Source organism: Lichenostomus cassidix, chromosome 2, assembly GCF_008360975.1.
Source record: "Lichenostomus cassidix isolate B80296 chromosome 2, HeHo_3.0, whole genome shotgun sequence".
Taxonomy (NCBI): domain Eukaryota; kingdom Metazoa; phylum Chordata; class Aves; order Passeriformes; family Meliphagidae; genus Lichenostomus; species Lichenostomus cassidix.
In genome coordinates, this window is record NC_139482.1 from 35,452,014 (window position 1) to 35,476,026 (window position 24,013).

The 24,013-nt window shown below is 36.9% G+C and overlaps 1 protein-coding gene across 1 annotated transcript in view; it reads left to right on the forward strand.

Annotated features, from left to right (window-relative positions):
* PLCL2 (phospholipase C like 2) overlaps window positions 1-22,278 on the forward strand; it is a 97,196-nt gene extending 74,918 nt beyond the window's left edge. Inside the window, exons 5-6 of the mRNA XM_085051055.1 lie at window positions 10,491-10,600; window positions 19,288-22,278. Of these exons, the coding sequence (XP_084907181.1) occupies window positions 10,491-10,600; window positions 19,288-19,467 (290 nt within the window). The 3' untranslated portion in view covers window positions 19,468-22,278. The remainder of the gene's footprint in view (window positions 1-10,490; window positions 10,601-19,287) is intronic.
* The last annotated feature ends 1,735 nt before the right edge of the window (window positions 22,279-24,013 follow it).

Genomic DNA, 24,013 nt, shown 5'->3' on the forward strand with positions numbered 1-24,013 from the left:
AGAATTGTTGCACTTCAGAAAAGATTGCTTTCTACTAGCTTATATGGATTCCTGTAAGCTTCCATGTTTCTGGCTTTCTTGAATCTTACCTCCTTATTTTACATGGGGGACAGTTGAGTCCAGGAATCCTTTGTTTAAGAATGCTAAAGACTTAAAGCCCATGGTAAAAAGTGGAGATTTTGATCTCCTTTAAATGAGAACCCTCCAGCATGGTGACATAAGCCTAAGTATGGATTATGTAATAGATCCTGCTATTTAGGGCAGCTTTAGCCCTGCAGGGTCAAGGCATTTTTTAAGATGACTGAGCTGAACTGAATTACCTTTTAATATCAATGGGTTTTGAAGATTATCTTGTGACTGGTTGATCTCATGATCTCAGTAGATGCTACTCTATTTAATTACAAGTAAAAGATTATACTTTTTCCTATGTAGTTTCTTGATAAGGAAAAAGCAAAATCATGCCTTTGTCTGGGCATTTTTGTTCTGTGGCTCAGAGTGAAAAAGCTGCTAAAATAAGAAGTATGCAAGCTGTCAATAAGCAGTAAATTTTTGTTGTCATGAACAAGCTTATAAAACAATTTTGTTAAATAGGCAGAGTGGATTCAGTCTATTAAACTGTTTTCTGTCTTAAGTTTGATAATAAGACTTTTGGCCTCCTCTAAATTCAGACCTAATTTGAAAATAAATGCAGTATTATTTCTTTCTTAGGTTGATGGCCTGTTGGATAAGCAAAGATACAATTACTGAGATGGCTATTTTCAGAATTCAGGTTCTTTGCTATTAATATTCTCCGAGAGTATTTAACTGTAAACATCTGTCCTCATTTTGGTTCTTTAAAATCAAACCATATTATAAACCTCTCTGTTTTCTTCATATCAGCACATTCAGCTCAGCACATTCAGTTCTTAGTTAAATAGTTACTGAAAGCATTTTAGTTACATGAATAATGAAAAGATATGGGAACATGATACTGCTTTGCTTCCCACTGTACTTTTCTTCTTTTGAGAATTAAGAAAAAAAATCCACATAATGTCAAGGTGACTGCAGTGCCATTTATATTGTTGCTATTAAGCTAGTTAAAGATGCTGCAAGAAAATAGAATCTAGGTGCTAAAGGGAATTTAAAGATAATCTGGCCCATTCCCTTAATCTCTTAGATATGTAAAATGCTTCTGCATCTTCACTAGAGTAAAGAGTTTGAATGTTCAGGTGACCTTACCCACTTATAGCCTCCTTTGTACCCAAATCACATAATTCTTGAATTCCTCTTTTGAATCTTCCATTGCATTTTTTGCTTTATAATTCAAATACTGCCTGAGCCCATCCCTGGTTAAAAGAGAGAACCACAACTTAAGAATTTGTTTTGGTGTTTAGCAGTGGAAGCTCAGAAGAATATTCCAAATATTCCTTAAATCATGGGAACAATAATTGCCAAACACAGCTTGCTGGTGATAAAGAATTACTGAACTTACTTGAATGTAGATATGACTGGAGGACTTTTGAGCAACCTGGTCTAGTGGAAGGTGTTCCTGTCCATCCAGGGTTTGGATCTAGATGATCTTTAAGGTCCCTTCCAACCCCAAACCATTCTATGATTCTATAAGCTTGTGAAATACAACATCAGTAAGGGTAAATTAATGAGTGTAGGGGGAAAGGTAGCCTTGACAATACCTACAAGGAATGGTCTCCAACATTTCTGTTTTAATTCAGAAAATGAAGTTATTGCATAGAGTTCTAGCAGCATCAATTTACTGCCAATATGATGCATAAATGCCTATTTCAGCTCTGTTTGCTCAAACTAAGGATGAATTCGTTTTTATGAATTCAGATTCATAAAAAGCATACATATTTCTCTCCATATGGTTTTATAGGCATAACCTTCCCTAGTCGTCTGTGCAGCCAGAATTCTTGTTCAGATTCCTGTTTTCTGGGATCTCAGCTACACTATCCTTTTTCTGCATTTGACCATCATAGTTTTGCCTTATGCACGTCATTTTCCTGGCTGTCATTTTGATGATATGTGTCCCTGGATGGATTTTGATACTTTTTTCCTCATTTTGCGTCAGGACTGAGCTGCTTTCACTTTTGTGTTTGCTCATTTGGTAGCAAGAGTTTCTAGTGCCTGATGGATTGTCAGCCCTCGTCATGCTTTCTATCATGTTGTCCCACGGGCTCTCTGTAAACATCAACCAGGCTACTTCCTTTGAATTTGTTTTTAAAATTATCCCACAAATATAGCTAGATTGACACATGTCCTCCTACCACCTTAACCAAAATAGTTTTCATTGCTTCCTTGTACTCCCCGCTCTTTCTTTATCCATCTGTTCTCTTTCTTCCTCATACTTTGATTCTGAGTTGTTGGAGCAGATTCTCTCTTATTTATCCCATCTCTACAGTGACTGACTTTATTTAATAATGCAAGTAATGAATGACATAAAATGAGTATATTTTCTAACATGTACTTCAAAGCCACCCTTCAGCAGTGTCAGAAACAGGATATGGTTTCAAGAAAGGAAATATCCAGCCATTCTGGATGCCATTAAAGATAAACACAGTACACAATATCTATGGAAAAAAAGTTAATCTGAGCTGCATGCAGAAAAATACTAGGGTGATGGCCATGCAAACACTTAAATACTTCTGGTAGTTGAAAGTTGAAGGAATAAAATCGATTTCATTCATATAGGTGTAACTTTTATTTCCCCACTGTTACTACTTAAGCTTTCCAGCAAAATGGTACTTCTACTGAGCTGATGAGCTGGGTTTTTTTTGGTTTTTTTTTTTTTAACTATTCATGTTATTTGTATTCTAAATTGGTTTTTGACTCAGGTTCACAAAAACAAAGCATGTATGAAAAAGTAATATTCAGGTAGATTAGATAATTCACTAACAGAGCAAAAGAAATTCATATACTTAACTACTGAGGAGCACTTTTGACATGGTATATAGATAGGCAATTGAGTTTTTATTTAAACTGAAAGGCAGTGACTAGGTTCCCAATATTTCTGAAGATATCCCTGACTTAAAAGAGAATTTATGGTTTTTATGGTTTGGGTACTGTGGAGTTCAGCAGAACTTGTTAATCCATGTCTTCTGAAATACTGTCTATCATCAGCAAGTCTTGACTTCTGATTAGAAGCCATTGCATTCAAACTATTGTTTTGTAAATAGGGAATAAAGGAATGCCACTTTATCTGTTATCCTTGGACTTTGTACCTGACAATATTTAATTTTTTGACTGCATCAGTAGGACATGCTGATCTTCAAGTTACATCTTAAAATTGGATCCATTACTATATTTTTCATGAGGTTCGCTGTCAGAAGTAAGCAATCGATAATATTTATCACCATCACATAAACTCCAACGTCACCTGCTGTGACTAAAACAGCACTTGGAGGCCCCTCTCAGCCAGTCTGCAAGCTTTTGAAATACCTTCTCTTCCTTGTTTTCTCCACATTCCCCTTTTTTAATAAGCCGGCTATCAAATTGTTTTAACTCTTTTCTCCACACTTGTCACAACATCATTTTCAGTGTGTTTTAGCACAATAGGCTTTCACTGATAGTTAAGGAAATAAAGGGTGTATTCAAGTTAATCCCTTTATTTATGTTTCTAAACTTGCTTTCTGTATTCAGTCCATCATTTTTACCTGTTTTTTTTTTTTTCTTTCTTGTTTGCTCTTTGTCCTGTCTGCTCCCTCTTTTTCTGTATTTTTTTCCCTTCCTATTTGTCCTTCCTCCTCAAACAACTCTACTAAGCCTCTCCAGGTACAGCTCCACAGCAGCTCAGATTATATTGTCATTGCATGTAGTCCCTGGGTCTGTAATCCTGTTCCTCTCCTGTGCCTTGCATATTCTTGAAGCCACATTCTACTAGGGAGAAGTGAAGAATTGCACTTAGATTGACTTAGGTAGTATTAGTGAATAAGCCATGAGTCATTTTTCTTTATGCTCAAATCTTTTTCACCATGGTTGTTCACACCAGTCATACACCACGTTTTTCCTGTATTGCTCCTCATACATAGCTCTCTGTAATACCTTGGATGGTATTGAGTTTTTGTGAATCTGATATATTTTGCAAATGGGTGGATGATTCCTAGGAGACATCTCACATACTTCTTGATGGTCTCACTGGTACTAGGGCAAATACTTGACCAGCACAGACTGTTACATTACTCTCTTGAGGTTGCCCATTCACATGAAACTTTTTTTCCTCTGTACTGTTAATGTAATGCTAGAAAAGAAAGAAGTTAGATTCCTGTGCAAGTGGAAGAGATTCATTACTATTGCCAGTGAAAAAATGTGGGCTCAGCCAGATCTGAACATTGGGAGAAATTATGGTGTGCCATAAATCAATGTCTTTATTGAGTCTGCATTCTAACATTCAATAAAATCAGAAACTTTTCAATAAAATTTCGTTGGTCTCTCTTGAGGATCAAGGTCGATAAAAGATGGAAACAGGAGTCTATGGAAAAAAAATAAGCTCCTTTGTATCTCTGTGTTTATGCCCTTTTTTTATTGACAGTCTTAATTCATTCTCATACATGTGATGGCTGAACTTCACCCCCATTCAGAAATATAGTCTGTCTTCGTGGAGGAATGTCATTGTGGAATAAAATTTTCTGTACGTTGGGGGTGGAATACCATGAGTCAGTTTTCCAGAGCAACTGTTTTAATATGTGAAAGTCTGGTTTTCTGTGTATTTTGTAGAAGTGTTGTTTTGGAGGAACAGGAGAAGTGTTGGTGTGGGTTTTATGAGTTTTGTCAGTTGATATTCTTCTTGTTGACTTTGGTATCTAGAAGGTTAATTTTACACAGGATTGTTCTTGAAAGTGTTTGGAAGAGTGGAGCTGGAAGTAACCTTGGAGGTAACCAAGTTGTAGCATGGATGTTACAACAATCCCCTTTTTAGCTTCATCCCTGAGTAAGCTTGGTACTTCAACTACTTTTATTACCAGTGTGTATTTCATATAGACAGTCAAATTTTGTTTGCTACTCATTTCACATAAGGCCTACACAGTATATGCATTTCTCACCTGAGTTCATTGCTATTTCACTGATAAAGTTCTTTAATAAAAGAAAAAACCTATACCAGGAGGAGCCCACCTGCTGTGTAGTCATGTTGCAGTGAGGTTGTAAATCATGTCTTGGCAAGAAATCTTTTGTCAAAGAAAACAGATGAGCATGTCAATGAGAGATTTGGCTTTAGAAATACAGTAAAGCAAGTGTTGTACTTGCTGTTTTGCTAAGGATTCCTTGAAAAATTAGTATCTTGGTTCTCAGTTAAAGAAAAGGTGTGAATAATTTTCATATAAACTGAAGTTGTAGGGCAGGGCTTTGGGATTGGAGCTCTTACAAAAGCAAACAAATATCAAGAGTTCCAAACAGTTTCAGAACTCATACCATACAGGCATATAGTCCAGTTTTCTATCTTTAAGTTTCTTTTCACATCTTGATTTTAAAAAACATGTAGCTATCTTCAGAGTGTTCAAACAAGGATACATATATTGTGTGTAAAACCATAATTACATGAAGCTCAGTGACTTAATGCTGCCTTCATTTTTACTATATGCTTCTTAACTAGTTTAAAAACAGCAGAATCACTTATGCTGCTTTATATGTCACATTTTAATCAATATCTTAAGAGGTATTTGGAACTATAGTGAAAGCTCAGTAGTGGGAGTAATTGCTAACCAACTTCCAACAGGTGTCATTTCTAGTTAGTAATTAAAGATAATGAATTTCATATGAAGTAGCTTCATTTTAAAGAAAGGAAGAAACTATTTTTCCAAGTTAAGTACATTTGAAGATGAGTGTCTTTTAATAGTATAAAAAATGTTGCTTTTGAGATATATCACCAAATAATTTTTTTTTTTTGGTGGAGTACAATGTTTGCACTACAACAGTATGCAAGGCATCTTTGTTCCAGCATTTCAAGCATCAGCAGAACAATAACACATATTTTAAGCTCATATGAATGCTGTAAGTTCTGAAAGGTTTTGTATCTACTGAGCATATTTGTGCAAAATGAAATACTAAGAATCCAGGACATAAAATGAAGCTGAAGTTCCAATCTGGAAGCTGTACTTACACGTGATGGCTCAAGATTATCATCCTGCCAAGACAATTATATTGCCATGTATGTTTCATTTTGGAGAATTTTTGTTATTAATATATGTCATAGCAATAAGATGCCTTGCTTTCGTACTGTCATTTAGTCCTTGTTGAGTTTATAGACATGAATGCTCCATCAGAATATGTTGAGCATAAGTTAATACAGGTTTGAGATCCTAAGCATGTAATACTGTAGGTCATCCTGCAGCTGGTTGAGGAAACATAGGACTGTAAGGTCCTTAAGTTTACTTCCCAGTACAACTCTTGGAAAATTGATCATGTCAAGCTGTATTTTAAAATGAATATGAGTTTTTGATCTGAGAAATTTTCTTATTTTCAAGGCTGATTACAGAACCACATCTACAATGGTAATAAATTTTACATAAAGTCCAATTTTGCTGGTGGACATCCATCTTAATTTTGTCCTTTAACTGAAATGATCCCTTGAGGTTCAAGGTCTTACCTGACTGACCTAGAGTATCTAGAGAGCAATTGCTCCTCTTTTGATTTTCTTTTTTGCAAAACTAACAAAGCAAATTTTTATTAGTCTCCTCAATGATACATGGTTCCTACTGCATTGAGTAGCCTTATAGTACTTCTCTTCCCCATGCTTCTTAAAGTTATTGAAAGTGGGAGACTGGTATTGTACATAAAACTTCAGAATAGCATCTTGAATGGTAAGGTATTCCTGGGGGAATGAAGAAGTGTTAAAGCCATCTAACACATTCCAGGGCTGCAGGAAAGGGTCTGAGAGAGAGAGGGAAACATTCATACAATCATGAAATTCAAACTAACCAGCATTCACTAGGGAACCAGAAAGAGATTCAGCACTGATGGGGAAAATACTATTTGGAAATACTGAAGGATTGCTTATGAGAATGCATTAGAATAAACAAGTATTCTGCAGAGGAGAAGAACATGCCGTGAAATCTCTGGTTATGATTAGGACAATTTGTCAGCAGTATTTTGTTCAGTGTATAGACCTGCTGTTAAATCATGCTATTGCTATTTTATTACGTATTTTACAGTGTATTGTTGTAGTGAATATTTCACGGGAAAGCTGGTCTTTTTAATGTGGAAGACTTGAATCAATTTTTATTTTGCAAATGCTTAGGAAATTGTATGGCTTTTGTCAGCTCACCCTTACTTACTCAGTGATGACCAGACTTCTTAATGCAGGTGATGCAAACTAAGCACCCTTAGCTGCCCCTAAGCAGAAACTCAGAAGGGGACCAAATAATGATGTTTGAAACCTCATCACACTGTCATAAGCAGTAGAGTTACCACAGTGAAACAAGTTAAAGAAAGCTAAAAAGTAGGACCAAGCCAGTCAGCCTCACTTCAGTCCCAGGAGAGGTGGTGGAGTTTCCACCCTCAGTGTTATTCAACAGCCAGCTTAGCACAGTCCTGGGCCACCTGTTCTATCTGATCCTGGGTTTGAGCAATGGAGTTTGTCCAGAGGTGCCTTCCAATCTCAATGATTCTATGCAAATAGAGATTTTAGTCAAGTTGACATCTCCAGTCAAAAGAGCTTTTTAGACCTTAGCTTTCTGGCCCAAGGCAGCAGTCAAGAATAATTTCATTGTGGATAAATATGTTTGTGCAAGGGGCAAAAATGGAAACATGGGAAATACCATCAGAACTGAAGAGCACTCATCCTATATATTATTCCTGATCACTAGGAAAGTTATGAATTATATCTTAACATCTGCCACAATAAAAGGAAAATATGACCAACTTGTGCTTTCTTTGACTGAGGTGGCATATGTAAAATATATTAGGAGTGATACATCAGGTTAATAGTATGCCTGCTATCGTTCAAGAGCTCACAGGCATTTCAAAATTACTAATTGACTAATAATTCTAGAAGTAATTAAGGCTCATTAAAGTGACTTGTTTACTATATCTTAATGAGAGTGAGAGCTGAATTTTTATTTGCATGGAACCAGAAAATTGTGTATATGAAAAAGTCATTTAACATTGAGTTTTCTTTGCAAGTGTATCCTAAAGACATGCTTACATGGGTTTATATGGACATATCATTTATTTTATTAATTTTGGTGTAAATGAGAATGTCTTCCCTCCTTTTTCTATTATCATATAAGAAATTTAATTTTGGAATTGAACACTTGTGTTATTCCTATGTCATAGTTAAGGCATGAAATAGTTCCAAGACAAAATGCAAGAAAACCAAGTGGGAATTTATAAGAGGAATACCAAGAGAGACATAGTCAACAGTTAAATGCTGTGCTGCAGTCATACTCTAAAATTTAGTTGTCCATATACTGGGTAGTGAATACAATTCATTCCTTTCTGCAGCTAGAAACACTGAGACAAAGAGATGAAATAATTAATTTCAGTTAATCAGGCAAGACCTAGTAAGGGAAGCGGAAATAAAATTCAAATCTGCTTGTCCCTGCTTGTATGTTTAGGCTCAGAGTAGGATAGATTTAGTGTAGCATGGTGATGAGGCATTGGCCGGTCTGTAAGAGATGTTGAGAATAGGGGGTAAGTGCTGTTTAAGCAGGAGGCACCTGTTAGCTGAGGGTTTTCATGTGTGTGCCCTGTGGGATCTGACTGCTTCATTTTCTGAAGAAGGGTGAGGAGATGTTCCTGCCAATTTCCAAGTGTACTTAGCCGGGAAGGAGTGGCTTTGGCAGAACAGAAATATATCATAGCGTGAGCATAGAGGGGGAAGAACATCACCACAGAAGGTCGTCGGTGAAAAAGAGCTTTTCTAGCTGGCAGAATATATGGTCACCATTCTGTCCACATCTGTGATATCAGGGACTTCGTATACATCAGAATAATCTGAAATCTACAAAGCACCATTTTCACATTTAACATGCAGGTCCTCAGCATTACTCTTAATCTCTCTCTGAGAGGCTTTAGTTCAAGGTTATTATCGACTGCTGGTGTCCACCAGCTTAAAAAGCAATAGTTGTAAAGATGGAAATGAGGTACATAACTCCAAAAGTTGCCAGTATGTCTCAGAATTTATTGTACAGATCAGAAAATCTGTACTGTCACGATGGCTCTAGAAGTGTAATACTGGAAAAGTGTAAATATGGATCTGTATGTAATCTTTCCATAATCATATTGGGAATTTATCTTTTTGGTTGATGTGAATTAGAAATGGATACTTGGAAACAATGATGGGTTAATGAACTTTAATTTCTTACTTGTTTAAAAATCTGTTTTGGGGAAATGTAGCATGAACATTCTATTTGAGACTGCAGAGGCAGAGCTACAGAGAAGTGATTGAAATAAAAATGATACAGTATGTTAATTCAGGGAAAATATTTGCCATTTATTTTTCTTGTAGCAAAATTTAAAACAGTAAGAAAAGGTAGAAAGAACAATTTTGCCTTTCAAATGAATCTGTGAATACTTTCTAAAATGTGTGTGTGTATATGTGGGAGTAAGGTAAGGGAATGTACAGTAAAAACATTCAGTCATCTCTCTTTCTTTTAATGAGATGTGAGTGTGGGATAGAGAAATTATGGAGAAGAGATACTTATAATGTCCTTAAAAGTCAGTCATCCCTTGGATTGACAGCCAACCCAAGTTTGTATGCTTACTCATTGTAATTAAGTAAATGTAAATTTTGAAGCACATGTCATCACTGGACAAATAGAACAACTCAACCAATATAGTTAAAATTACAATTTGTACTTTAACTATAACTTGGTTGTAAGTTCATGGGTGTAAGTCACAACCACTTGCCAACTTTTGACCTCAAAATACCCTGTATGTTATTAGAGATGGAGATCCCAAAAGCACAGTTGAAGTATGACTTCCATAGGAGAGAAGCTGTAATCCATGCAATCCATGTAATCCTTGGCATTCCTTGGTAAATTCACTTGGCATTTGTCCTTCACAGTTATTCCTTTACTGCTCAGGGATAAAGTAAAGTGCTTATTTTCTGGGCAGATTCCACCATATAAGCTGTTAGCTGAACAACTGTGATGTAAATACATAAAAGAGCAAGGCACAAAATAAATTTATTGGGATAGAGTAGTTAATGAAATTACTGTTTCCATCCTATGGCAACTCACAAAAAGGTTCGTATGTGTGGTACAATAAAATCAGTTGTGCTTTGAGATTATATTTTTGTCAGAAATACTTGCTGGGCTCCATCTTTGTATAGCAATGGCCCAACAGCTGCTTCAGTGGATTTTGCCTTAGAGAGATTTGTATTTATTGGCATGTTGTATAACATTGCATCTTACTATATCAAATAGATTTGTGCTCGAAAAATAAAATTTCTGAAGCCTTTTCACTGTCTTTTTGCCCTATTAGTTTCAAATCACTATCTCTGTGATCACAAAAATGCACTAAAATAGATACTATATTCCTCCCTCTTTTATTCCCCACAGCAATGGAGTTTCATGAAAACCTGCACAATATAGGAGCAAGAGAAGGCCTAAAAGAAAGAAAACTACAAAAATCAGTAGAAAGTTTTACATGGAACATTACAATTTTAAAGGTAATGTGTCTTTCTTTGGTTAGTTACTGTATTTTTCTGTTCAAAACTGTCATTCTAATATTGTTACTGGTCATTACTCTGTGTCATGGTTCAACTGGATTTATTCACTTCTATAGTCACAGTCAGTTTAGTTTATATAACCTGAAACACAGCAGACTCTCAGTGTGACTTTTTATTCTCTTGTATGGTTATGGAAGCTTATTTAATTTAGTTTGCCTGACATTTGTTTCTTGCAACCTTTTAACATTAGCAGGATCCTTGGTAATTTTTAATACCTGACTGGAACAATGAGTCTTGACTTCTGCGAAGTGGCTCAGGCTGGAAGGAAGCTATGCCATTCTTTAAACCCTGTTTTGTGATTTGAAATGGAGAAAGTGTTAATGCAGTTAATGAAAAACAAAAGGGAAGCTGTTAGTACTGCAGTCAGTGATGAATGGTGATTAATGGCAGAAGTAAATTATGTTTGTAATCCAGGCTGGAATAAATGGAGTGTATGAGCTGGAGACTCTCTTTACATTTTCTTGAACACATTTGCTTACGTTTTGACAAAAGAGTAAATGGTGAAGTATAAGAAAAGCTTTCAGCCAGAGACACTCTGGAAACTAGAACATGGAACAGTTCAGGTTTCCCATCAGTGGTCTTTCATCTCAGCAGAGTATATAAAAATTTATAGAGATAGCAAAACTGCCTCCCTTAATTTATTCCCTTGATGCTATTCTTCTAGCCCAAATTATTCAAGTTTTGTGTTTAAATCCACTAATGAGTTCTTCTCTCCCACTCAAATACTTCTTCACTACATTCAACTATAAAGTCTGTTTTAATTATAAAGAAAATTAATTTCTCCCACATAGTTTTTTATTTTTAGTTCTTCTTGAAAACACGGTTCCGTACCGCCTCTTCTTACAGTGAACTATGACAGAAAAGCAGTAATGCATATGTATTTCTCCAGCTTTCTGTGTTAGTTTGAACTGTTAAACTTTTCATGATGTTGCTTGGTGCTCCAATCCCTCTTGTGTTATACTGCACAAATCCAGTGCTGAGGAGAATCCAAAAGTGGTGAAACTTGCTACAACATGTACAGTTTATACATTCTAAAAATATGCATGCAGGTTCTGCTTATAGGTAAAGGACCAGAATGTCACATTTCCTGTGTCAGAACAGAGTTTCCTGAAGACAGTGTATGGGATGTGTCATGTATCAGTCCTGTGCTTCCAAGGGGATAGAGAGGAGTCAGTTCAGTAGTTTTGGGCAAATGTCAAAGAAATAAATTCTTATCCCTTCTTTTCTCTCAAAGGTGTTGGATACCAGCTTGGATAGGCAAATCTATTTTAATGCTGCCTGAAACAGCAGTACCTTTGCTTCATCTCTGCCTTACATTCTGAACATAAGGATTGGTGGGGGGGAGGTTTGCAGTTGGTGAGTGACTGAAATGTGAAGTCGTGATTGCTGTGTTAGCCAGGAATTGGAGAAGCCACATGGTGGATCTGGCTCTGAGGAGTACCGAAGGGCTTGTGTGCATGTCCTTAGGATTAACGTAATTATGAAGTTAGAAGGCGTTTCCTTTTGAAGTGATTATTGAGAAAATCTCTTCAACATTGACTTGGTTCTTTTTTCCTGCTCAGAAATTAAGATCTTTTTTTTTTGGAAGGTACAGTTTTTCCCATAATTAATACTTTAGTTAAAACAATTGGTGAGATTTTAATCAGCCTGTTGTGGAAACTAACAGGAGATGTTATAGAAAATTATGGTATAACACCTAAGATATTGTTACATATTAGAAGTTGTTTACAGGTACTGCAGTTCAGATAGGCATCTGCTGAGGACTGTTGCTCATGTTTAGATGTACAGAAAAGTAAATGTTGAGATTTGTTTGGAGTAACACACTGAGGTCTTCCACTCCAAACTCTGTAACTCTGGGCTGTAACCATATTCTTGTAACATATCATTAAGCAAAAGTTAAAGAGTTTCTAAGACACTACTCTTCTTGTCAGGAGAAAAATATCTGCAATCATAATTTCAATCTAACTGTTTTTCCACTTCCATGTTTCCAGTTCTCAAAAAACTATGAGAGAACAGCGATGAAAAATGAACATCCACATTTTTTAGAGTAGAAATTGAGCAGAAGAGCGACAGTCTGCACCACTTAAGGACTTTCTTTTATCTGTTGAATTCCCTGTCTTCAAATTAACTTCCTTCTCAAATAGTACAAAAATACACGTGGAAATACACAATAAATGAGTGGACTCTTGGCTACAATACAGAAATTGTTGTGTGGGTCTGAACAGCATTACTAAATAATCCTACATGAGCACCATCATCAGCTTCCACACAGGGGAATCATGGAATGCTCACATGGTGTGGCTAATGTATTTTCCAAACCAATTAAGCTGCATTTTACCCTCAAGATACATATTGATTGTTCTCTTTCAATTGGGACATTTTGACTGCAGTTGATGCAATGGAAAGTTCGATAAAATAACAAAACTGACAGCTTAATTCTAAGGAAACTCTTTGTTTAGGACATCTGATGTAGTTTTAAAATATCTATGTGTGTTTGCACGCATATGCATTACAGTTACTGTTTTAAAGGATTTAATTTTTTCTTTATTTGAAGCCATGTGGCCAAATTTATTATTAGCATAGTATGTTTGAATTCAGCTGAAGTACTTCCATCCAATCTGTGTGTTTATGCACACATGCCCATTCTTATTCACCCCATATATATACACAGAGATACTTAACTTCAGAACATTACTTAGAGTAAATTTTGCCTGTTGCCTGATTTAGGGACTGTAAACTGTTAGAGTATTCATCTCTTTCGAATACACAGTTATGTGCTAGAAATTTATTTATTGTTACTACTCAGGCTGATAGAATTCATATTTTCTAAACATAGATAATCACATTTTCTGCCAAAAGTATACTGTTGAAGAAAGAAAATCACTCTTAAGTGCTGTTGCGGCAGACTCCTAAAACCTGTTGTAAAAATTTATCAACTTGTCTGGCATAGAAAAACTTTGAGAAGAACCCTCTGTAAGGTTCAGAATTTGAGATGTTCATAGGAAGAACATATCAGCATCAGTAAATTAGTCTTGGCAATGAAGAGCTGTTCTAAACACAAAGATAGAGTTCAATGGAAGTACTTGAAATGAAGGTGGGACTCCTAACTTCAGCATTTGTTAGATGTTCCTTGTTGGCTATTTGCTTTTAGACACGTCACATTGGACGATGTGAATTACTTTCTCTTACAAGAAATCCCCAGGCATGCAGTCCATGGCATCTCTTATCTCTGTAATAGCACTGGTTCTGCACCTACAGTATTTTTTAAAAATGTATTTTTAAATGGAACATTCAAGGCATTTACAGGACTGCAGCGTCTTATGTTTTTTCAAAATAACCTGATTTTTTTGTACCAAATCTCCAAGTGAATTCTGGCAGCCATGGAGCATTCATAAGGTTTCTAATAGTTGCTGCCTAGTCCTGTAGGTCCTCGGAAGACCTCTGACATCCCAGTTCAATTTAAATATCTGAAGCTACTAATCTCTTGATGTTGCTGGACTGACGTTATTTGGGCTCCTAATTAAACCCTTATTTAGAAGTTGGAAAGTTAAGACCTTTATGTCCCAATTCTAAAAGTGTACTTAGAGTCATGTCAGCTGGGCATGGAAAATTGTACTGTGTCATAGAATAATAGAATGGCTGGGGTTGGAAAGAACTTTAACGATCATCTAGTTTCAATCCTCCTGCCATTAGCAGAGACACCTCCCACTAGACCAGGTTGCTCAAAGCAATGTTCCACTGTACTCTGAGGAACAATTTGAGAAAGGGATACTGGCTTCTTACATTTCCTGATAGGAGCTTCGGGTTCCTGATCCTCTGCTAAAGCCCAATCATTACTGATAGAGTTTCTTGGGATTTTTGTGGGTAAAGGCTGCTCATGCAGTTATTTCAAATGTCATCTGTACAGTTTTACTTTCAGGTTCACACACCTAGTGAAAAACCAGTTAATAAAAAATCATGAGTGAATACATAACATCTCATGAAGGTAGCTGTGCTGAGACATTCTAGTTGATCCTGTATCCAGTTGACTGAAATGGTGCCTCATTTTGCATGTGCAAGAACTGATAGGAACCACTTGGGTTTTGTTTTTAGTTACTGCTAAGGAGCTATGATATAAAAGCACTGCCTCTTAGCCAAAAGTTTCAAGACAAACAATGTTTTTAACAATGATTTAAGAAAAATAAACCAGACTAGATGACATGGGCATATTGGGCCAGAAAGGTTTAAAGGGTACTGAATTGGGCTTCCAAATTGATCCATATTCTTTATTTCTGCTGTTTGCTAAAAGCTTTTGGATGAGTATCAGTTTTGTTCTTTGGTCTTCTTTAAGGTCTTTTTTCATGTCTGCCTAGAAAACATCTTTTTCTGACTCTTGTAAACATCGATACATGAAATATTCAAGTTGCATGGTGCTCAGTTCTGTTAGTGAATTTTAACTGTGGTGAAGGAAAGGGAGCAGCGGTTGCTGTGCGCTGCTGTGGAGGGAGAGCTCTCACAGTGCTCTGCAAGGTCTAGATCCATCCTGCTTCCAGCTGGGAATTACCACAGGCTGCCTCTTAACCACAGTGCTGGAAGGAAATTCAGGTTTTTTGGTGTGCTTGCCAGACAACAGTAAAGACTAAGTTAATTTACATTTTGACTTACTCTGGGATGAAAGCCTGGTGAAGACAGCCCTTCCACACAGCAAGAAACATGCTGGTTTGCTTCTGCAACTGCTCCAGAATCCAGAATTGAGTTCTCTGCGCAAACCAGCTTTGTTTCTTGGAATGTGGGTTTTTTGGTACTCTGGTAAGATAAATCTGCTAGCATAAAGTTTGAGCTGCTATAGGTTTCTTGTATTGACTTTACAATATGTATTTTATCAGAAAAAGTTGCTACAGTCATTTGGGTCTGCTAAGAAGGTGAAAGACCCCTGAGTAATCCATAGATCCAAGGATTCCGATGTTCCAGCTTGCAATTAACTGACTTTGCTATTAAATTACCTTTAAAGTCAACTGCAACTACTGTGAAAATCAGGATGCATAGAATATAAAGAATTGAAACTGAATTGTGAGAACTCTTGAAGAAGAGACATCTGATACCTAACTAAAAGGAAAGTCTTTGAGGTTATTTAATTGAGTGCGTGATGGCAGATTTTTTCCACATCTGGATGACTTTTTAAGTTTTCTGCCTTTCAGATGCATTGTATTACTTTTCAACAGTGTTCACTGTGACTACAACTTGAATTTTTGAGGTGCATGCTGTTTTATTTCCCCAGCATATGTTTTCACGATGGTATATCAACAGAGCTAGGCACTTCACATCAGTTGTGCAGAGCTCTCTCGCTGGAGCTCATGGCGTATTTGGTAGCAGTGGTTGGCTCTTGTTTTATCTTGAGATCAAGACATACCAGGAGATAGTGACAACACAGTTGGTTTCACAAACATTTTTCTCAGTTCAATGGCATTCAGAAATCTGAGCATTGGAGAAGAGAGTAGTGTGCACTGATACCTTTTTCTGTTTCACTCTTGTCTGAACATGATACCACTTGGTCGACTGTGTTTAGTCTGAGCACCTTGTCTGCAATAATCCAGCCCTTTATCCTAGATCCTCTTTTGTCTTCGAAGTTCATCTTCCTTGATTGGTATTGTCCAGGCACTCACATTTCCCTGCTGAAAATCAGCCATTCCTGGTAACCCCTGATTCCTTCTTCCCCACTTTCCTACATCCACTCTTCTGTTCCCACTTGGTGCCTAATATTCACTTCTTCCTCCTTGCCACCTCTAGAGATCCTTTCCAATGAGTGTTAATTTTCATTTTCTCATCACCTTATGCAATTCATTGCATTCAGCAGCCTTCTCCCTGCTCAGTGTTTTTGTTTGTTTTTCTTTCTCACCAGCTTTTATTCTCATTACCAATCTCTCAGTCTTTTTGAGTTGTTAGTCTATTTGTCTAGAATTTGCAGGCTTCTTTCAATATGATGAATTTTGTCATTCTGTTTTCTTTCTGTATTCCAGCTGCAAATGTTGCATCAATCTTTCCCTTTCTCTGCTCACCTGTCAGATCCAAATTCAGTGTTGTTGCACTGTGTTTGTATTTCACAGTCTCCTCTTGCAGTAAGATCTAGTATCTGCATTGTATAGTATCCAGCTTCCCTTTCTGCAGTCCTAGATCTTGACAGGTCAGTCCTAGAGATCACTCTTGCACCCTCCTTTTCTCTGTCCACCTCCTCTCCAGAGTCTCTGTCTCTCTCCTCCTTTTCCTCCTCTAGTCTGACTTTTGGACTGCCTGCATTGGCAACTAAATGTTGGTGGCTTGGAGAAGCCATCCAGGAAAAAACAACTTTTTTCCTAATGCGCATTCATTATTCTGTGGGAATGGAATACATGTTGTCTTGCCACATTGCTGGAGCTGTCAAGAGGTGAAGGATGATCAAGAGTGGAATCCTGAGTGATTATACTAACCACATTCAAGATCTGATTTTTGTTTATTGAAAGCTCATAACTTGGATCCACTACCCTGTAGTCGTTTGAATTACAAGTCCCTACCCCAAGTGAGAGTAGGGAAGAAAGTATAGAAGATTGTTACCAAATTTCTGATGGCATTTCCCCATCTTTATTCTCAGAACTGAATGAACCATATGGATGAGATTAAAGAATAATATTAAACAGAAGTAATAATAAAATCTGCCAATGGCAGGCATCCTGAATAGAAAGTATCAGCTTAAGTAGTTAAAGTTTGGCAAGCAACTGAAAGCAGGGGTGTTTTTTTAACTGAGAAGTTTTGGGCAACCTTATTAATAGACTGTTTGCTAGCAGCTCTGCCTATAATAAACAACTTGATTAAAATTCCAGAGCTATATTCTACTAATCCATGTAAAATAGAACTTGGGCTAGAAACAGATGCACTCCAGATATGACTCATTTAGTGTTCTGGAGTGTTTTAAATTAGCTTTTAGTTGTTTGTTAGTTTGGAAAAAAAGTATGTGATTTTTAAAAAAAGTAGCCTTGGTTTTCTTTAGAAGAAAATATTACTGAATCTTGTGCTGTGTTGGTGACATTCTAGATGTTTTCCTCTCTAGTGATCAGAATAAAAAGACCTTGGCTATTATGGTCTTGGGGAGGGGGGACATTATTTCTTTGAAGAAACTAATATTTGTTTTCAATTTGTGTGTCTCAAATACGTAAGTGTGCTTACTTCATTGGATAGTATTTATGTTTTGAGTTGCTAAAGAAGCATCAGAAGTCTCACACGATGAGTGCACACATGTTTTTGTCTGATTGCTATTCTATCTCTCCTCCTTTAATTTTAAAATCAAGATGTAAAGATGCATTTCAACCTTATTTGGCAGAGAGGCAACATATTATCTTTAGAAGAGACACTAGCATGTCTTCAAGAGAAGTGTCTGTCAGGAGACAGAATTTACCCAGGATGGACAGATAGACAAGATAAGATGCAGTCAGTGTTCATACCTAAATTGCACTTTGGTAGTGAAAGTCTCAAGGAGCTACAGTACCTGGAGTTTCTCTGTGTGTGTGTGTGTGTGTGTATTTCTCCCCTTCAGGTATTTTTGAAGCATTGTTGACTTTTCTGTGCACTGTGGAGCAGTTCTCCTTCAGGAGCACAGGCACAGCACAATCACTTTGGCTCATGGGGACTTCCTGCTCTTGTATTTGAGCATTTCTGTGCCCACCAGTAAGACATTGTGAACATTTCTGGGCTTACCATGTGCTCCAGCCTTGCTCATTCTCTGCATGTGGGCAGGGTGGGCAGATCCCAGCTGCAGGGAAGGCTGTCAACAGTGAGAGCTGTTGCTGTTAGAGGGCTTTAATCGATACAAAGACTGCAGAACAAGAGCCAAATCACCTAAGCCTGGGACAGTTTCTCTTACAGCTTTGCTTATAACTTAATTGCTTTGAAGAGGAAGAGTGATGTGGCTCTTAAGGACATGGTTTAGTGGTGGACTTGGCAGTGTTAGGTTAATGGTTGGGCTTGATGATCTTAAAGGGCTTTTTCAACCTAAATGATTCTATAATTTTAAAGAGGGATGGTGATAGCACTGAACTACAGACAGCCTTGTGAAGTCTTTGTCATCACTGTCCTTTTTATGTGTTGCTCGTCGGTCTGTGCTTTCATACTACATGCATTGAGAAGCACTGGTCCTTTACCATCCTACTGTTGGGTGAATCACATCACTAAGGAAAAAAAAAAATCCCTGGGAACAAAAAAACCAGAAAAGCTTTAAATGGCTCCCTGAAGTATTAAAATCAGTGGTCACAATTTTCATAATGCAGAAACATTTATAGTCCCCATTGCTGATGCCAGCGATTACCCCATTACCCCATTGCTGATGCCAGCGATTGGATGATTGGATTCAGAGAAAGCAAAGAGCTTCATTCTTTGTATTTGAGTTTTGAGGGTTTTTTTTCTGGTTTGGTTTTGGTTTTTGGGGGGTTTTTTTGGCTGTTTTTTTTTTTTTTTTTTTTTTTTTTGTTTGTTGGGTGGTTGGTTTGGGTTTCTGTCTTTTGTTTTTTGGAGGGTTTTATTTCTCAAGGCAACTATACTTTTAATCTGAAACAAGGGGAAGGGTGAAGGAGAAGAGAATGCTGTTATCAAATGTTATTATAACTGCATTTCTTTTCCTACAGGGACAAGCTGATCTTCTCAAATATGCTAAAAATGAAGCACTGGAGAATCTGAAGCAAATCCATTATGCCACTCTTTCATGTGGACTTAATAAGCCAGGCACTGAAAATGCTGAAATCTCAAAGCCTCGTCGAAGTCTGGAGGTCATACCTGAAAAAGCAGGTGATGAAAATGGAGAATGAGAGAAGGCTCTTCTCGTAATTTTGGAGTTTATAACTCTGTGACCAATTGTAGCTGCATAGGACGTTTGCTTTGCACTTACTGTTGGAAAATATTCGGAATTTTTAAAGCACAACTGGAGAAGCTAATTACAATCTATTGAAACTGTGAATGTATGTAGCAACTCTGCTTGTGAAGGCAATGATATTGTGTAACATGGAAATCACATTATTGGCCTAAATATAGCATATATATGTAAAAGATACTGTAATTCAGTAATTGCGTGCTGAAAAGTTCATTGTAGTGCCATCAGGAAATGAACATTTTTTAAATGAAATGTAGCTAGCAGGAAATCAATTGACAGAATTTAGCAAGATGCCTTGATTTTCAAACCAATTCCATGCAAAGGTTGTTTCTTTCTTTGCACAATTTGTTAATTGTGCTAGTGAGATACATTATTCTCTTGAAAATGAGGTCTAAAAGAGTGGAATCCACATGTTTCACACTATATGTAATTCAGCCGCTCGGATATTTGGGTTTGAAGTGGTATTGATTTTATTGTTGAGCCATAAATTAAAATGAGAATGTAATTAGACAGTGATCACTGACTTCAGTGCACTATAGGAGAGCCATTATGTAAAAGGAAAATGTGCAATCAGTCTAATAGCCTATGTCAGAAGAAGATACATACCTATTTTGCCTAAGATCTTCTGCAAATGTGTGTAGATAATGTGACCAAACTGCAAGCAAAATGATGTAAATAGTTTTTCATTTTGTGAAGTGAAGTGCTCATATTAAAAAGAGTTTTATGAGATTGCTCCCAAACAAGTAAAGCTTTTAACTAAATTTTAACTTTTTTATTTTTTGAGTATTTTCTTCCTTACAGAATAGGTGATATCTCAATAAGCAGGTTTGTCAAAAAATAAATTGCTGTTTTGATTCTGTTTTGGTTTTCTGACAACATTAAGTAAAGGTATTGTAGCTGATATGCTCATTGTAAAATGACTATACCAACCTAGAGTGTTCTCTTACTGTTTCTGATTTAACAATAAAATGGACTATATAATGACAGAAGCTAATAAATTTGAAGAAAAACAAGTGAAATCCTACAGAGATCAACATGCAGTTTTTGTTCAGTTGTGGGGGAAGAAGGGAAGATGGTGGTGGTTGTTGAAAAGCATTGTTTTAATTAGAGGCCTTCAAGATGTGCATTCTACATGGATTTTTTTTTTAACCAGTTCAAGATGCTCTTTCTGCACTGAGAGTGCAATATCTACATATGTACACTATCATGTAAAAGTCAATAGAGCTCTGAACAAGAACACTGTTACACTTGCATTTCATTGAATTATGAGGGACTTAATTTATTTTCTAGTCATGGTAAAATTAAAGCAGGGACGGGGGGATGAAAACAGTTTGCATAGTAAATGTCACATCTTGAGCCTGCACTTTTAAATGTCAAACTGTATGGGTTAGGAGCAGTTTTAGAAGGTGCTAAGCTCTTTCAGTGTCTAGTTACAGACTGTGTGCCTTAATATTACAATCTTGCCAGCAGTGAGTACTATACTGTATTGTACAAAACGAAGCATTTAACCTGTGGTAAACATGTGCAAGTGTTGCTGTTTAGGCAGTCCTTCTCTATGTTGGCAGCTGGAAGTCTTCTGATGGAACCTGAAATTAATGGGAAGCAACTTGAAATTCACATTGCTAACTGTATTCTGAGCCACTGTGAAATTAGTCTTCCAGGGCCAAATCTAACACATCTAAATCTGATTTAGATTTATCCACAGCAAAATAACTGCATTAGATCAAGATCCATCTGCACCATAAATATGCAAGGTCAGTCTCACTTTATCAGAAATTCCAAAACCTGGGCTGTTGGAATTTTATTTCTGACTCTTAGTCCTAATTGAAAGATGTAGGCTGTGGAAAAATGTCATCACAGTTAGCATTATGCTTCAGAGAGGCCTAAAACCCAACAAGGTTCCTTTGCAGTCCTGCCCCACCACTTTTCGCGCAGCATTTACAGAATGACATAATTTATATGGCAAATTTAGCATTTCTGTAGAGTCTCTTCCTCCAACCAGGTTATCAGAACTGATGTCCTGGGTATTCTTAGCATTTATGTATTTCTGTTTAGCACATTACAACCTGAAAAAAGTGAGGGAACACTGAAAGGGTTCAACACAGTTTGATGCTTTTTCCTTTGTTTTAAGGCAAAAAATTGTAAGGGAAATGATTATCGCGTAGGAAAGGGCTGAGAGATTTTGCATATTTAGCTCTTACAATACATGTAATTGCTGATCCTCTTCTGCCTTGTTAGAAAGGAAGATAATATTTTTTTGAGTAATAGAGATATATAATATATCTTTTAAAAAAGTTAAAATATATGTATTTAGCTAACTGACCCTTTAAATATGTTAGGATCTGATTGTAGTGCTTATTCCTTAAAATGGAGTTCACTTTTGTGCATTATTCATGCTCAGTCCAAATCTTTATGGTATGTACCATAAAGTCTTAAAATGAGCCGAGTCAAATAGAAACTCTGAAAGATGATGTGTAGCTAAAAATCCTTCAGGTAGTTTATATGTTGCATGTTAAAGAGTTCAGGATAAACACTTGCAAGCAAAGTAGCTGTCACTATTGTTAGCCCAGTGATGATTATTTTGAAACCAAATGTATTACTAAATATTTCTCAGCTGTATTTTCTTAAAGCATTCTTTACATCCATATTATCAGTCAATTTTTTTACAATGTTTATTTTAGATTATATAGAAAGATGCAGCCAAGACCCAGTGAAGTTTTAAAAATAAAATTAACCACAGGTTGACTTCGCACTTTTTGGGGGCCTTTATTTTCTTAAATATACTGTAATGCAGTTGAACTGTTTATGTAGTTTTTAACTGTGGAAGATGGAGCCAAAATACTAGTGACTATTTATCTGACTGCCTGTTTTGCTTTTGTTTGGTTCTAATAATCATTGAGTATGGGTTTATGTCAATATATTGCTCAATTTAAAATAAAAGGCTAATTGGGAAAGGAAAAGTTCACATACAGATTAACCATGTAGGCACTAACAGTTAATTCTTTTTTTGAACACAAGAAAAAGGATAAACAATGCCTGTTTGAAAAAGGAGCACCTCTCTTAACCTCATCTGCATTCTTCCTCCCCAGACTCCCTTCCTCGCAGGTTTTGCTTCGTGTGGTACATAGCAGCCATTGGATATTTAATCCCAGAGCCAGGTTATGCCTTCCATCCTCAGAACACATCAACCAGCTACAGCAGACAGCTCTGTTCCCGGAATTCCTCCAGCTGCAGTTAGCAAGAGGCACTCCTGAGCCTATTGATGCCACCAAAACAGCAAAAGCCTTCAAAGCAGAGCTGGGAGAGCTGGGGGCCAGGCTCCGCTGGTGAAGCTGTGGCACTTCTGCTCTTGATGGTAGTCTTCTACTCCAGTCAGTAGGATTTAGGTGTGGTATTGCAAAATTTCCTCATTGTCTCAGGTCCTTTTTTCTTTTTATATCTTCATGTTCTTCTGTTGCTGCAGCAAAGAATGCCAGAATGGTGCCCTGCACCATTCAGAAGCTGGCCCACACAGGCATGGTGAAAGATGCTGTATGAATTAACCATTTTTTCAGCTACTTTGTACATCACAAGAATAATTTTATAAGACTCCATGGCTGGTTACTGTACTCAGTTTTTCCTGTTTTGAAGTTGAAGCAGCAGAGAGAGATGATTCAGAGTTGCCAGCATGAAAAATGGAAGTGAGTTCCAAAAATTTTAACACTGGTCTGCTAATCAAATAAACTAATCTGAAAGGACCCAATCCTCCACTCTTGCAGTGCTTGAGTATTCCTTCCATTTATTTGGTTTCCTGGTATTCTGTGGCATGGGTGTTACAAGTTATGCTGATTTTTTCTTGGTGTGTTGATTTGCTCCACAGATCAAGGGAACTGTTGAGTGTCCTGTGCATATGTAATAATCTTCGAATAAGCTTTAGCCTACCTAGGTTTGCACTTGTGTTAATTGAAGGTCAAAAATTAATACAAGGAGTGATATTTGCAAGAAGGGTAATCATGCAGCCATAATCATGGCATAGTGTGCCCTTGCAAAGGCATGTACTTCTCTGTGAAATCATTTTATCCCTATATTGCTAAGAATTGGAGTGCTGCTGCTGAAGGCTGATGAGGCCATGGGGGGTTTTGATACCATGAGCAAAATTCTGAAACTGGTGATGTCACCAGCTAGCTTCTTTTGACTGTAATGAGTATAGGACTTTACCATATTTTTTTTCTATTCACACCTACTCATGCTGACCAATTAAGCTTTCTAAATGGGGTATTTAGCAACTTGGTTTAAAGATTAATAGATCTGCATGTATCCTATAAGGACCTTCAGCCTTTTGATCTCCTGTAAACACTTCAATCAAACCCTGCACCATTCTCAACACTCCCTGATTCCTGTTGCTCTCAGTATTATGAAAGCAGCTGTGGGACAGATCAGTCTGATAATTTTAAAAACTAACCCGTGTGATGTTCTTTAGTCATTACAACTTGTTTGTTCTCAAT